Source organism: Lissotriton vulgaris, chromosome 11, assembly GCF_964263255.1.
Source record: "Lissotriton vulgaris chromosome 11, aLisVul1.2, whole genome shotgun sequence".
NCBI lineage: Eukaryota > Metazoa > Chordata > Amphibia > Caudata > Salamandridae > Lissotriton > Lissotriton vulgaris.
This window is the reverse complement of record NC_141699.1, coordinates 1,030,096,619-1,030,112,312: the sequence shown is the minus strand read 5'-3', so window position 1 is coordinate 1,030,112,312 and position 15,694 is coordinate 1,030,096,619. Positions and strand designations below refer to the sequence as shown.

General features: G+C 41.4%; 1 protein-coding gene across 2 annotated transcripts in view; it reads left to right on the top strand.

Annotated features, from left to right (window-relative positions):
* The window catches only part of LOC147684011 (fetuin-B-like), a 130,822-nt gene that overhangs the window by 25,836 nt on the left and 89,292 nt on the right, over window positions 1–15,694 (top strand). The window contains exons 6-7 of one of the 2 annotated variants that reach the window (XM_086944354.1): window positions 6,022–6,111; window positions 9,253–9,903. In XM_086944354.1, coding sequence (XP_086800480.1) covers window positions 6,022–6,111; window positions 9,253–9,852 — 690 coding nt within the window. In that variant the 3' untranslated portion in view covers window positions 9,853–9,903. Of the gene's footprint in view, window positions 1–6,021; window positions 6,112–9,252; window positions 9,904–15,694 lie in introns of those variants that run through there. The other variant, XM_086944355.1, reaches the window with a different exon arrangement.

Genomic DNA, 15,694 nt, shown 5'->3' with positions numbered 1-15,694 from the left:
CCCCCCCCCAACCAGTTCTGGCGGCGGGGGTAGAATTCCACCCTTCTAGAGGGAGAAGACATGTACACACTTACCTGACCGGTAATAGATTAAAAGAGCCCCAGCATCACAAAATGGATGCTGCAGCCACAGACAATAGGTTTCCTGTCACAGGGAGGTGTAACCACCTCCCCATACAGGCTTTAGTGTATTGGGGCTGGGTGGGTGCATTCAGTGAATGCTTTTCAGACAGTGCTGGGGGCACACTTGGTGTCCCTGTACATACCCCAGTTCAAACCGGTTGCAGGGGCACTTAGCCCCTGCTCTGGCGTGAAACTGGAAAAAGGGGGAGGGGTGTAACCACCCCGACCCCGGGTCCTCCTATAAGTGGGGCCCTAGAGTAAGTCCAACCCCTAAACCTAGTATAAGTATAGGAACCCAGTCCTTAGGACATCAGATTACCCTGGACGAAACTCTGCAACATATATCCTGGAACTTCGACATTCTATTTCGACTAGAAGATGGATGAATCCCCCTTGGGGTCAAGGAGTGACTCTCCTGTTCAAACAGGCACCAACGAAGCATCTTGCCAGTCTGCATTTCCAAGGCTCCCACTGGAACCCGAAGGTTTTGTGACACAGGACACAAACTTCCAGACATCTCCGAGGCCGACACGAGATCCCAGCAAAGCTGAGACCTGTAGCCATCACGAGAATTGTGGGACTGGAACTCCTGGACACCATGCACATTTGCAAGTGCATCTACTTCCCGACCTTTCCTGAAGTTGTGCATTGGGCTACTCGTAGTCCAAGCCCTGAAGTACCGAAGATTGTGGGCCTACACTCCACGAGTGTTCCGTTGCCCCGATTCTAGCATTTCTGCTCGAGGCCCCTTTGCGATCCCTGGTCCGTCGACTGGTGGGTCCCCAGGAAGGTAACTCTTTTGTTTCTTGGGCTTTTCTGGTTGCTCCACACGAGCCCTGACTCCTCTCCAAGGGTTAGCCCCTCACACCTTGCTAGTCTGCTCCGAAGCCAATCTTTGCATTCTGCATGGGTAGCTGTTGCCACGGCTTGTTGGATCCCATCTGGATACCAACACAGCAGCACTTGACATCCGACATGGGACAGCTCAAATCCAGCTACTGGTTGTCATCAACGCCTCCTGGTCCTCGTGGCTGAATAGTCAAGCTTCACCTTCTGCACCTGAAATCACCCGACATCGTTGGGCATCTTCTTACTGCCTCTCTGGTAACTATCAAGTGACCCACACTCTGTCGCCTCTGCTTTCAGGTTCTTCAGTTCTCTGATACACCCTTGGATCCATTCTGACACTTTTCACCTGGTCGCCTGCAGTACTTCTTTGCAGCTCGCCATAGGAAACGACGACGAAACCCGACATGAAAAGACACCTATGCACCCGGCTTCCCTGGGTGAAGTAACACGAGTACTTCAGTGCTCCTGTGGGTCTTGACCCTCGAACTGTCTAATTCTCAAGGGGTTTGCTCCTAGTCCACTCCTAAGTGTCCCTAATCTTTAAAATTCTAATCGCAACTTTCTCCATAGAAGTAAATGGTGATTCGCAGCTGTGTTTAGATACTGCACGCGTCCCCCATGGGTGTCCTGCGTCCCTACCTTGGGTGGTTCCTGGTTGCCCCAGCGGTTCTACAGGCCCTAGGCCTTGTCTCCATGTCTCTCGTGGTTCTTATACCACTATCCTAGTGTATGGTTTGTGACGCCCCTAGTGCTAAACATATACTGTGCTAATTTACTGTGTGCTAAATAAGTTTACTTCTATGTACTTTTGCCTCTAGCCTCATAAAGGGACTAGCGGGTATTACAGCCCAGTGGAGAACATGCTAAGTGCGCATGACTGTTTGGAGAGCCCAAGACGGTAGGCCAAACCATCATGCGCACTTATTGTGCACAAACCACTCCTCCTCCCTTTGCTTTGACACCAGCGCGCCCCTCCCTAACTCAGCCCAATAGCTAGGGGAAAAAAATGATAAAAATGATGTTATTATCATTTTATTTTTCCTGCTCTGAGAGCAGTGGGGCGAATCTCCTCTGCCCTAGCGGAGGAGTAGGCCCTGCCTGACTGCAAAGTGAGAGGAGTTTGCAAACACCAATCCCATATTAAACAAATAGGCAGCAATTTTTCAGACAAAATAGCCTGACATTCGACCTCTGTCTTTGAAGGGCAGTAAATGTGACAAGGTAAATACAGAATTTAAAAGACATCTTTATTTATTGCTTAGACTTTCGTGAACCACCAAAATTTGGATCGTGACCACTAGAGTAATTCTATCAGTTTTGCAAATGTCAAGTTTTCGGCTTTGCACTGCTTGATAATGAGGAGGAGCTGGAAAACTTGGTGAATGGAGAAGACCAAAATACCTGATATCTGTGAAGCCAAAGATACGAGGGAAATCAGTGTTATGTACATCATTGACTTTATCTCACTCAGATATGTTCATAATATGAACTGTGGTAACGGAAGAATAGACTTTTGCGAGTCTATCAGAATACTTAAAACTCAGGATTTTTGTTAGTTGAGGAAATGAAATTGGACTTCTCCCAGTTTATTACAAAGCCCAAACTTGGAAATAAATGAATGGTAAGTGAAAGGTCTTGGTGAAGAGAGAACTGTTTTTTATATGAGCATAATGTTGTCTAGGTAAATTATTAGTCTTAACCCTTGAGCTCTCCAAAAAACCCAAACTACTGGTTTCATTAGTTTTGTAAAGCAGTAAGGTGCTGATACCAGGCCAAAAGGGAAACACCTCATGTAATAAACCTGATTGCCCAATTGAAACTGCAAGTACTTTATAAAATCTTTGTGAATTGTAACCATCTGAAATGTATCTTGGAGGTCTAAACAATCCATTGAACATCCCTGTAAAAGAGAATCTCTGATGAGGAGAATAGTTTCCGTCTAGAAATGATGGTACATTACAGAGCCTCAGAATTGTTTCAGGTTTATCACAGGTCGCATGTTTGTTCTTTTCTGAACCAGAAAGATATTGCTGAGAAAACCCGAGAGGAAAAGAAAAGTTTGCTGAATCTCATCTTTCAGGATTAGAGAATCTACTTCTCAAAAGACCTAATTGAGAGATTGAGCGTTTCAGGAAGGACATTTTGGAAAGGCTCTGAATGAAGTTATATAATATAAAACTTGTCTGTGGTTAAAATCCAATGATCTAAGTTTAGTTATTGTTAGCCTGGAAAACAAGTTGCCAAACATACTCTATTAACAGGGGGCGCTCTGCATCCCCTGTGTCTAAAGCCTCTGTTCCTTCTTTTGTGAAAACAATTGAGGTCTAAATTCCCTGTTTGAAAAAGCAGAACCTCTGGAGTTGGCATTAGAGTTGACACAAAGGGGCCGATTCGCGATCCGGGCCGGAAATACTACGAGCCGTATGCGTGTTTTCCGCCCGACTCGTACAGCTGTACGAGCGAGCAAGTACGATGCGAGCTACGTGAAATTAACTGACCGAGTCGTTTCTGGGTCTGAACCGCTCCGTACGTCTCGGCCGTAAGCTAACCGTGGCATGCAATGTATGCGATTTATGACCGAGCCAGTACGATGCACGCGTCGGACAGCCGGTGTCCAGGAAGTTGCCTTTGGGGGTCCGCGTCGGACCCCCTATCACCCGCAGTCCTACGACTCGGACACAGGGGGAGACCCAAGGGTCTCCCCAACACAGGCATGTACAGTGCGGATGGCACAGACGCGTACCCACTGTAGGGGGGCCCTTGTGTGAGGCATACCCATTCAGTCAATGGGAGCCCATGTACGCGTCTTACAACCGGCTCCCATTGACTTCTATGGGAGTCCGACCGAACCGAGTCCGGCAGCATACAACCGCATCGTACTCGCTCGGTCGTACTGCAGGACTTCGGCTCAGTCGGAAAACACTCCGGATACGGCTCGGTCGGAGAGCTTTCCGACCCGGATCGGAATTGGCCCCAAAGTGACTAATGCCTCAGTCGGCCCTCCCAAAAACACGGTGGCTGAAAACTATCTTGAGCAAAAACTGAGCTTTATCCAAAGATGCAAATGTTGTCACATACTTGCTTTAATATTTAATATAAGAGTAGCTAGAAAACATTATTTTTGTCTGAGGACTTTCCTCCGTGGCCTCCAACGCTCTTTATATATAGTCAATGTTTATAAGGATGCCTTGCCAACGTGCATATACAATTGCAGCTTTGGTGTTGCCTAAAAGGTATATTGCCCTTTGAGTCCAATTTGACAATTCATCAGGATATATTGAATTACCTTCTAATCGTGTCTCTTCAGCTATGTCCAAAATCCTTGGTAGAGGGCCTGTTACTTTTAACAGCTTATCTTGACAATCAGACCAAGCCAAATCAGTCCTTTATTAGAGTCTTTGCCAACCTGAGAAAAAAACAATAAACTGGTGTAGCTGTGATATTACCTGGAGCTAGTCTGGCAGTCCAAAGCAACTCTAAGACTATTTGATATATACTGACCCACATGATTATCAGGGACCCATTCTAACGAATGTGCTGTGGGTTTAAACATGGGAGATTTCTGTTTTTTTCTGGACTACCAAACCATTCGGGTCTATTGTAAACAATTTAATAATGTCATTATTATGAACAGTGTCTTGGTTACCAAACCAAAATCTTTTAACACATCAAGTACAATTGATGACTGGATATTCTGCAATTGGTCAATTCACCTTACTGTTTAAGGTCTTAAGGGGGTTATACCATCAGTCACATACCAAAAGCTTTTGCCATCCACATTCTTAGAAAACTGAAAAAGCTTTTCATTGTGTCTGCTAAGAGACACTCCAGCCATAACAATAGAAAACTCTTAAATGGATCTCTTGGAGTCCGAAGATCAGAGATTTAGTTAGTTTTGTGCAACAGCGGTAGATTAGATCTTCCTGGTGTACACCACATGCGGGCAAAAGCAGGAGGTTTTTCAAACATTTGAGGGACTTTTAACATTTTGGCTATTCTCCTCGAGGCTATAAAAGATTAAGGATTATTCTACATTCATATAGGAGTAAAGCAATAAAATTCTAAACATATAAAGTTATATATATATTTAATGTAGGTAATGGAGCTGGTTCATTATCACTTAAGAGCAGACACAACCAATGAAAGAGGAAGGCCAAAAGGGAGAATTGTCTCGAAGAATAGTTTGAAAATCAAACTGGAAAGGGTTAACTGTGGAAAGCTGTGAGCGAGGGAAGATGTGGAAAGCAGGGAGGAAAACTCTGAGGAAGGGAAAGAAAACTCAAGCGGGCCCATTCAGAGGCATGAATGGAAGAGGAGCTATGTGCCAGTTACAGAAATGCACAGACTGCTAAAGAAACCAGTATGTTGGTTGAATACCTACTTTAAAGAGAGGATGCAGAGGAGAAACAAAGGCTGGAGGCAAAATGGGGAGCTATACTCTTGAGACAGGTGACCGAATGAAATGGCGTCGCCAATCCAAACAAGGATGTTGGGCACGCAGAGCAGCGGCGTGGGGACCACACTGAGAACACAGGAGGAGAGAAACAACACTGTGTGCACTATATTATATAGCACAATTGAAATATACTAGTATAATCAGTCAAAATATGCTCAAGAGAAATGTAAAATATGAAGGACATAAAAAGAGCAGCAAGAAAAGTAGACTTGTTGCTCGTAGCCAATGATAGGATAGGCTCAGTTGGGTGCTGATTTTGTTTTCAAGCCTGTTGGGGACTGTAGATTTTTTTCTTTTTAATTCTTGACTGCTATTAAATAAAGCAAGAAAGGTTTTGGGGAAAATATGGGCATTTATTAATGACATAAAATCCAGAGCCACAATTTTCACCAGTAGGACTTTGCAAGTTGTCAGTGCACTGGCTTTGTTGACCTTGGTGAGCCCCATTCTAGAGTATTGAGCTAAATCTCAGAGGCACAGCAACATTATCCAATGATATCTAAATTTCAGAAGGACAGCAACAAGATCATAGTCTGTTATTCAATAGAATCATTAGTGTACAACTTGACGCAATATGCTTTCATTCTTTTGCAGCATGTCGGGTTTTGCGATGGTCAATCCCTTACCCCTGCATCACCTTTTGAGTCTGGTCTGTTTGTCTCCTGTAAGATCTATGATCCCAAGGTAAGTTGTGTATGTTAAGACATTTAACATCAGTAGCCAGGTAAGAATGCATGGTGCTGAATTCCGTCAGTAAAATCAGTTCTTGTTTACCTTTGCATGGCTTTCATGCTGCATCAAACTCTGTACTTAGGGGCATATGTATCAAGCACTTTTCCCGTTCGCAAACAGGCTGATTCTCAGAATCGGCCCGTTTGCGAACGGGAAAAGGCCTATTGGGATGTATAATCCCTAAAGTGTATCGCAAATGAGAGAATCGCAAAATCTGCGAATCTCTATTTTGCAATTACATTTAAGGAATTGCAAATTGCTATTCCTTAAATGAAATGTATGAAGCACCTACGTTGTGCAATTTCTCCTTACAAAATCGCAAATGCACTTTTTGGCATTTTTCAAAGTGCCATGTGGTGCACATACATGCCCTTAGGGCATGTATGTGTGCCACATCCGCAAAAATGCTAATTTCAGTGGTGCATCAGGGTGTCCTTTGGAACTGGCACCCTTGAAATTGCATTCTCAATTTGCGATTCGCAATTTGAGAATCGCAAATTGAGAATGCAATTTCAAGGGTGCCAGTTCCAAAGGACACCCTGATGCACCACTGAAATTAGCATTTTTGCGGATGTGGCCTCCTGGCCCATAGGAATGAATGGGAAGGTATTCCTTAATTGCAATTCACAATTTGCTAATCGCAATTAAGGAATGCCAAGAAATCGCGAACTATTTGCAAATTTTTAAATACATCTCGTTTACGATTCTCAAATAGCGATTCTCAAAAAATCGTTATTTGAGACTCGCAAATAGAGTATTTGATACATATGTCCCTTAGCACACTGGGTGAAATGGGAATTTGAGAAGGAGGCAAATAAATTTCACCATGATGTTGTAGGGCCTTTCCCTTGCAATCGCCAGTTCTTAGGGCCCTAATATTAAGGTGGTCATTGTGATGCATCCTTCATGAACCGTTACGTAACGTTTGTGGTGTGACCCATAATTACAATTACATAGATTTTAGTGTTCTGTAGGGGAATTAAATACAATGAATGAAACAAGGATTTATAAAGTGTAACAGCAAAGTAGTAAGGTAAACCAATGTAAGGTATCTCCAAATTCACACTCATTTTTCAACACATCAACAACACACTCCTTGCAGTATGTTGTTTTAATGTAGTGGTTCATTGACTTAATGCTAACCCTCATTAAACTGAACCATACTCTTCTTTGTCACATTCTTTACAGGATGTGTCTGAGCCACATTCACAACCAGGAAAACACACTATCCCTTTCAATTTAACTGAAATCAAAACCCTTCGCTTTTCTTTGGGAACATAATAACTGCCTGTTTTTTTTTATCTGAGAGTCGTTTTGGTAATAACCATGTGCTATCAGAATGGTCGAAAACAGAGACTGCGAGGAAGGTGGCGAGGGAGGGAACCAAGTACTGTGAGGAAGAAGAGTGGGGATCAATGTAAATAGGATTAGGGATAATTAATGAAATCATCTTTTGATCATCCCTGTTGGTAATTAATCAACACTCTCACAAGTTTGTAACTTCAACGTAGTACAACTACTTATCATTAATCATTAAAGTTGAGAGCATTTCCTGCAGATAGCACACAGAGGAAGCAAGGCGGGCGTAGCTTGGTCAGTAAGATTGGGGGAGGGGTGAGCTTCAAATTTCCCAACAATCATGCTGGCATATTATGGTCAAAATACATTATTTAAGGAGCAGACCATGAGGGTCTTTTGGGGCAATTGGAAGGGATAGTATTGCAGATTGTTAGGGTTACTAAAATGACAATATGTTGTTAAATAACCAACAGTTTTAAGAACTGCAAAAGAGAGGGGAGAAAGAGAGAGAAAGAGAGAGAGAGAGAGAGAGTGTATGTTTTTGTGTGTGTGTGTGTGCATGTAAAAATCCCAGGTGAAATCAGACAATGACCTCACCATACCTGACTGGAAGCATCTGTACCCAACAATTTACTAGAGAATTCATTTATCAGGGTGGGTGTAACACCTCAAGCACCCCCTCCCACGCCCGAAGCTATGCCCCTGATCACAAGTGGAGCACCATGCAACCTGGCAGCACATCGGACACCTGTTTAATGAGAATCTTAGACATTTAGCCCACTGGTCCAGAAATGGTAATCCAAAAACATCTAGAATGTGTGATGTAAGCAACTGAAGCCACACAGACTCCAACTCGTAGGGCAGTCCCATCGGATGAAACCACCACCCACACAACAAAAGACGTAGTACTCTCAATAAAACAAGGTCTCAGCTCTCTTTCTTTTAAAGCACAACACACAATCTTGCAGGCTTGAATATTATACAGTGGATTTGTCGCTCAGCATCTCATAAGCTGCTTCTCTCCTTGGCCCAGAAGAAGGGAAAGTTTTAATAAATGAGACTGTGGAGGAGGAGGGAGAGGCAAGCAAATTATATTGCAGAACCACTGATGTTCTGTACAGAAATTCTATATCTTTAAGATGTTCTGGAGAGACCCAGTGAGTGACAAGTTGGTAAAACATCTAGCAAAAATGGGGCATGAAATAACAAAACATGCCACAGGAGGGAATACTTACCTATCCACTGTTAGCTTCTTGTAGGATCACGCACCATGAGTTCTTTACAAAGCACACCACAAAATAGCAGGACAAAAATCAGAAGCATTATGGAAATAAATGCACTAGGCAATGGCCAAACTAGATTAGACATATTTCTTCAATGGTAGTATTCGTATACTGGAACCTCCAATCATAGGTTGTCCACCATAAACAATGCCATAAATCTAAGCATAGAAAAACACGAGAGATCATTTCAACATCCACCATCATTTGAACCCTGACAGAGGCTTATCATGGCAATGTCAAACAACTCAATATTATGATTTAAGACCAGGCTGTGCCATGGTGTTCATGACATCCTCTGATGTGCATGAAGCACACTGAACCCGATGCAGAAAATCAAAAAATCATAAATGTATGCCTAATGCATGAGAAGACATTCATATTATTTATTTGATTTTTAAGGTGAGTTTTTAAACTAAAAATGTAATTCCACTAAGAACTGCACAGATTCCTATAAACACCTTACAATAAAATCTTTATTTTGTTTAACATGCTTTTATCTGTTTTTTCGTAGCCCGATCCTCATCATCGGCACCGGGGATGTGGGCGTAGATCTCATAGGCATGGTCACAGACATGGCCATAAGCATGGACCAGGCCATAAGCATCATCCTCATGGGCACAACCATACCCATTCAGAAGACAGAAACCATCAGGAGGAAAGTCCAGCTCACAGTCATGAAAGCAAAGATGGGAAAAGGCATAGTGAACCGCATGGGCATAGACATGGAGAAAGGGACAGCAAAAAGCATGGAAGAGGGCATGGAAAAGGGCATGGGCAAGAGCATGGGTGTGGTCCTCCCAATGGTGGTCACAAACATCATGGCAGCTCATCAGAAGAACACACTGGATCAAAGCCAATGCCTCCCACACCTGCAGGGCCTGTTGGGTCAGTGCAGCTTATTTATATGGAGAATGAGTCTGATGTTTTTCCTGTTCCAACTATTCCCGACCCCTCTCCCAGTGCTCCAACTGGTTGTCCTGCAGGTTTAGATCGATTTAAGGATCCAGAGCCTCAGCCTTTCCCTGTGGTCCCTTCAAATTCACCAGGATGCCCAGCAGAGCCCAAGCATCGGGTATCCCACATTGCATCCTTATTGCCACAGCCTAAGTAAAAGTCAAATGAAATAATGCAACAAGAATAAATGCACTTCTAATTAACAAGACTGGACCTCAATGTTTAACTTTTTGTTATATAGAGTGTGGATGTTTTAATTAGCCGCTTGTGTTTTATGAGCCTTTTCTATTTCCTCTTGAATGCAAATTTACAGCACTGCAATGCTGCTGCAAAACCTTGCAAGAGGCAGTAGGGACTAGATAACCCATCACTGGTATTTATATAAGGTTAGAGGAGTACTTTCTATTATTTTTTCTAACCTATTGTATCTGGAATATCACTCATTCATTGGCTTCCTCCCTATATCACTAAAATAACATTACCATGATTAGTTAATGCACGTTTCGTCTATGAACCTCACCTTTTCAAAACTGGGGTTGACATCATATAAGAGACGCCCAACTTTTACGCCCCTCGTTTTACACTATTCTTCAAAGGAATGAAACAACGCCATTCACCACTTGTCTAATTCCTCTTGAATAGACATTTCACAATTCATACTATTGATATTTTACCAAAACTAACTCAGACAGTTCATTAGGGGTGCTTCTTCCTACATGTTCACATTTATGCCTTTGCTTGAGCGGGTGGGAGCATGTACTATGCAAAATGCTCCTGTCAAGCTACTATTAGAAAATTGGCAGGCATATTTTAGGCATATGTCACCCAAATGTAGTTTTATATGGTGTATATGTAGATCTTTACCTACACTATGTAGAACTGCAAATAGAAGAGAATAGAGAAACCAGTACCGCCTAAAGAACATAACACAAATATTACTCCTGGAAGCATGAAAATAGAGACCTTTTCTCCTTGTATTGGAAGATGTTTTGGAACCTAACATTACCTACATGTGTGTTGTTTGTTGTTGTGTGATGTGCGTTTAGGAGATGCAATCCGTTATGATGTGTCTTTCATTGTGGGACGATTCGTTTTAAAAGTGGGATTAGCCATCTGTTTTTTAAATTCACTTTTTATGTTTTGATTTGTATGGGTGTCTGCAATATTTACAATTGAATGAATCATTTTTACATTATTGTTTAAGTTTTTATATACATATGTAATATTACATTTTTTATTGTTTTAATATCTAATAATACAAATAAATTAAACCAGGGGTGGGTGGACCTTGTGGAGTTTCACTCTGCAAAACTCTGCTGAGTGACATAAAAACACCTCAAAATTCAACAGAGTTCCGCCAGTGGGCAGAATTCAGAACGTTGCACTGCTCGCACAGATTTGAAGCGCTGGGAGCATGTTCCACACTGTAAAATCAGCACAAATGGCACCACATGGCACGCCAGAGGTCGCTGCTTCTTTCTGCAGCTCAAGTAGACTTCTTACCAGAGCCGCACCTTTCTCAACGCTAATGGTAGCTACCTGCTGCAACTGCCCACGTTGAGAAATCTTGCTGGGAGCTGTTCTAGCGCTCAAAAATCATGCTAGCACCTGCAAATTCTCGCTTGCCAACTTAACGTTGCTGAGCCACGTGCAAGAAAAACTCTGCTGCAAAGCGGTTGCCGGAATTTCGCCGTAACTCTGCACGTAGGCAAAACCTCTGCTAACTCCGCCGGCTGCATGGAATTTTTCACCCATCCCTCATTTGAAACTGTTATTTAAAAATGTCAGTAAGTTAAATCAATTTAACAAAGAACCTTTATCAAACGTTACTACATATAAAATAAAAATGTTAGTGAGGGTTGCATTTTTTTCAATGTTTAAAATATTATTTATAAGTACCGTGAATATATTGAAATGAATAAATTTTTAATACGCATTTCATTTATTTGCACCTAAGTCTGAAAATTAACCAGTAGATTTGTATCTTTACAGCCATAAACCTGTGAGAAGCTCCACCCCCTGAGTTAGGGGGTGAAGACATGTAAGTCTACACGTACACTAAAATCCACACTTTAAAATAAAGTTCTGTTGCATGTCTTCACAGAGAATGTTATCCTAACCAAACCATAGAGAACACGAGCATTTCAGCATTCATATGATTCACTGTCATAATAAGGTAAAACAAATGCCATGAAACTCATCAAAAATAAACTAATTGAATCAATCACACATATCTCACAAACACTTGCCTTCCTGGTGTAGAGGTGATTTTGGGGGAAGGGTGCAGGAGGTTGGTAAAAGGCATCAGAAATACAAAGTCATGCAGTTGGAGAAGCAAGAAACAAGTGCCAAGGTGGAGTTAGATAAGAAGAGAAAAGAGATACGAGGAATCATTGGATCTTTGCACAGCTCTCCACTGTGACCCCCACCAGTTCTTTGAGTTTGTGGACAATCAGCCGCAGACAAGCCACCATCTAAATGTTCAAGAGGTGGGACTCAGATACTCAACAGACATGCAAAGAACAGCAAACCTCGTCTCTCTATTTACTTCTTCCCAGATTTACCTAGATCATCACTGGTCATCTTCATCTCCAACTTAATTTCTTGCTTCTTAGCTTTGCTCTTTACTACTAGTCACTTATCATGTAGCTTAGCTCCACTCTGTCTTCCTTCGTCTTCTACAGCTATATTTCTAACTCACGTCTACAAAGCACCAACGCAGCACTATCTAAGGGACAATGTTTAACAACAGGATCAGGAATGTGGATAGTAGACAAAATGAAATAGAAATAAAAAATTAACCGCAGTGAATTTATGGGATAATCTTCTGAAGGATTTAGGTCCATAGAAGTCTTGGGCATGGTCTCATGATAGGTGTGTTTGATCTCATTAGTACAGCCACTAATTACGCCTTATTCAAATCAGAACACAAAAGACAGTGAAACCTTCTTTGAGACAGCACCTAACCAAAAAATTACTAATATAGTAAAGTTCCCTTGTTATCAATGTTTAGGGAATGCGTGCACACTGATTGACAACCACTGTCACAATGTTAGTTCCAACAGGAACTTGACAATATAAACAAAAGCAAAGGTGCACCGCAGAGTATCAGCAGGACAAAAAATTCTAATTCAAATAATAACATAAGAAATGGTCTTCAGTTTTGATTCCTTTATTCTTTTGTGACGTAGAAAAACACAGTACAGCCGACGCGTTTCGTCCCAACCGGGGATTTCTTCAGGGCTGTTTAAACACAAACATATATACATACATTTAAAATAATGTCCATCACAATGACAAATACAGTGACAAACATACAATTAAAAACACAGGTCTAGGCTATATCAGTCAACATACTTGGTATGCCAAATTATTTGATCAAACTATTAAACAAAATTAAATGTGGAGGTCTCTTAGGCAGCACATTCAGGAGCTATGTGCAAGGGTCTAATTTCCTATAACATTATGTTAAGTTGTAGGATAGTTTATACCGCATTACTATATCCTATATGATAAAGAAGTATAAAGATTCAGCATTGGAAAATATCAAAGGGAGAACAGGAAGTAAGTTAGAAAACAGGAAACATGAGAGTCCTATGTCTGTACACTCAAGGGAGTATATTCCTGGTGTGTTCTTTATGTACCAAAAAGGGTAATGTACATCATTATGTACATAATCAGGATCTAGTGATTAATTACTCAGAAGAAAGAAAAAAAATATATATATATACTGCTCATCAAGACACTAATAGATATATTAGTGTGAAGCAAAACGAGGTGAGCAGATGCAACCATTGTTTAAAGAGAAATTTAAAATAGATCTGTGATGTACCTACCAGTTTAGAAGTGGTAATTCATATCTCTACAGAAGATGCATCTAATGCCTTGGTATCAGATCCCCCATTTAAATCTATAAAACAATGGAACAACAGAATCCAAGGTCAAAATTGTGTCTGACGAATAGAGTTAGTGCCAGAGTAGTTCATGTGACTCCAAGAATACCTTAAATTTAAAGGAGAAGGCCAAATTATGAGCAAGAGAAAGATTCTAGTAGAAGCACCACTGCGAAAGAGGGGCTCTTCGGCGAAGAATTATGGATTCCCCTTCCGATGATACTTGTAAGAGTATGGGTCAAAAATTCTCTACAAGAACCAACCACAAAGCATAAATGAGATAAACGGCAAGTATGACAATTTGGGAATACTCGCAGAGGAACAGAGAGGGGTCTTATTACTTACATTATCAGTGCATGGATTGGATAGAAAATATAGAAGGGCTCTTCACTGAAGATTTATCATTTCACCTTCCGTTGTTGCTTGTAAGGATATAAGTCCAAGGCTCTAAAGGAATCAACCATAATACATATATGAAGCTATGGCATATGTAACACTAGGTGAATGCATGCCAAGGGTCGGATGGGGGTCTAATACTTACATAACAAGTGAAGGGCTAGGGTAGTTACTACGACAGGTCTGAACGGATGATCCTATGATATTATCACCTGGATGTCGAATGAATAAGGAGGTCGCGACAGCGTTAAGTGATTCTAGATGGGGAAAGGAATAAGACCAGCTTGTAACATGGTTAAAGATATAAACACATCTAAATCCCCCAATCTTACATATAGCCTTTTACAACCGAAGCGACCTAGTTTGCCCAAACATTTTTTTGCTAAAGTGACATTAAGAAGTTAAGTCCAGATGATAAAGAAAGCCCAGTTCTTCTTACCTCAGAGAATTATCTTAGAGGTATATATCCTTTAGTGGGTAAAAGCCCTATCAGGCATTACCAAATGGCTCTTTTTATGCAAAAAAAGAAAGAGAAGGAGACCAATATGATTATGTAAATCGAGAATGAGATAGTGGAATACAGTTACCTAACTCACTAATAGAAACAGCTGTTGCAAAATGGTTAAAATAGAAACATTAATACAAGTACTGTTTGGAGACTCGTCTTATGCTACTCCGATCGAACTGAGCTGAGTACTCCAAAAGTTACACAGGATAAATATCATGCCTAAAAGAACTGAAAGAAAAGGAAATCGCCCCATCCCCCAATATTTCTATTCCATAGGTGAACCTAAAATAAAGTTCAACCATCGTAATACAATGAACAAGAAAAGTGGCCCCAGCCCCCCCAGGGTTCCCAATTCAAAAGTAAAACAACAGCGTGAGAGCCCCGCTTACCGTAAAAAATGATCCCGGCCAGACGAACACGATCATCATGGACGCCACACCTGGAGGGGAATCAGGTATCGTGAGAGCATGAGGGAAAATGGCGGCCATATTGGAACGGCAAAGTCGGAAGTGGTATACTAGTACTGGAGACAAGCCCCACATCCCGAAGGTCAAAGAGTCACTGACGTAAAATCACATGAAAAACGGCTCCTAAAATCGCCACCATCATGACCTGCCCGGAAGGGGTAACTCCGGATCTAAATAAACAATACATATGCTAGTGGTCAAGTCTCCACAATGCTCTGTAATACTGTAGGTATAATATATATGGCATAGTATCATAAATCTTAAGTGGCACAATATAAGAGGCACAAGAGGTCAAATGATCAATTTTAAAGAAAGATATAAAGAGTATTTTATACACCAAAATTGAGCCAATCAATAACGGTGAGGAAGTTTAACACTCATTAGAGATTAAATCACATGCGCATGACAGGAATGACGCGGCCATTTCGAAATATCAGAAGGAAGTAGTATGTAGCCCAGGAGACTAGATAAGGGGCATGATACAGCTTGGCATGATGGGGAGTCAAACAAGAAAAAATATGGACATGTCAATTTAAGAACGATTTCTCGATAAGCGTGAATCATAATATGTTAGTGATTCATATGTGGCCAGCCAAAATAGAGTTGGAAGGCAAGGGAAGTGACCTTTTCGGGAGGAGACAGTATAGCAAAGAGTATAGGGACACAAAGAAATATGAGCAAAAGAAGAGACATGAAAAATTATATAAATAAGGTGTGAACATGTATACAAAGTCA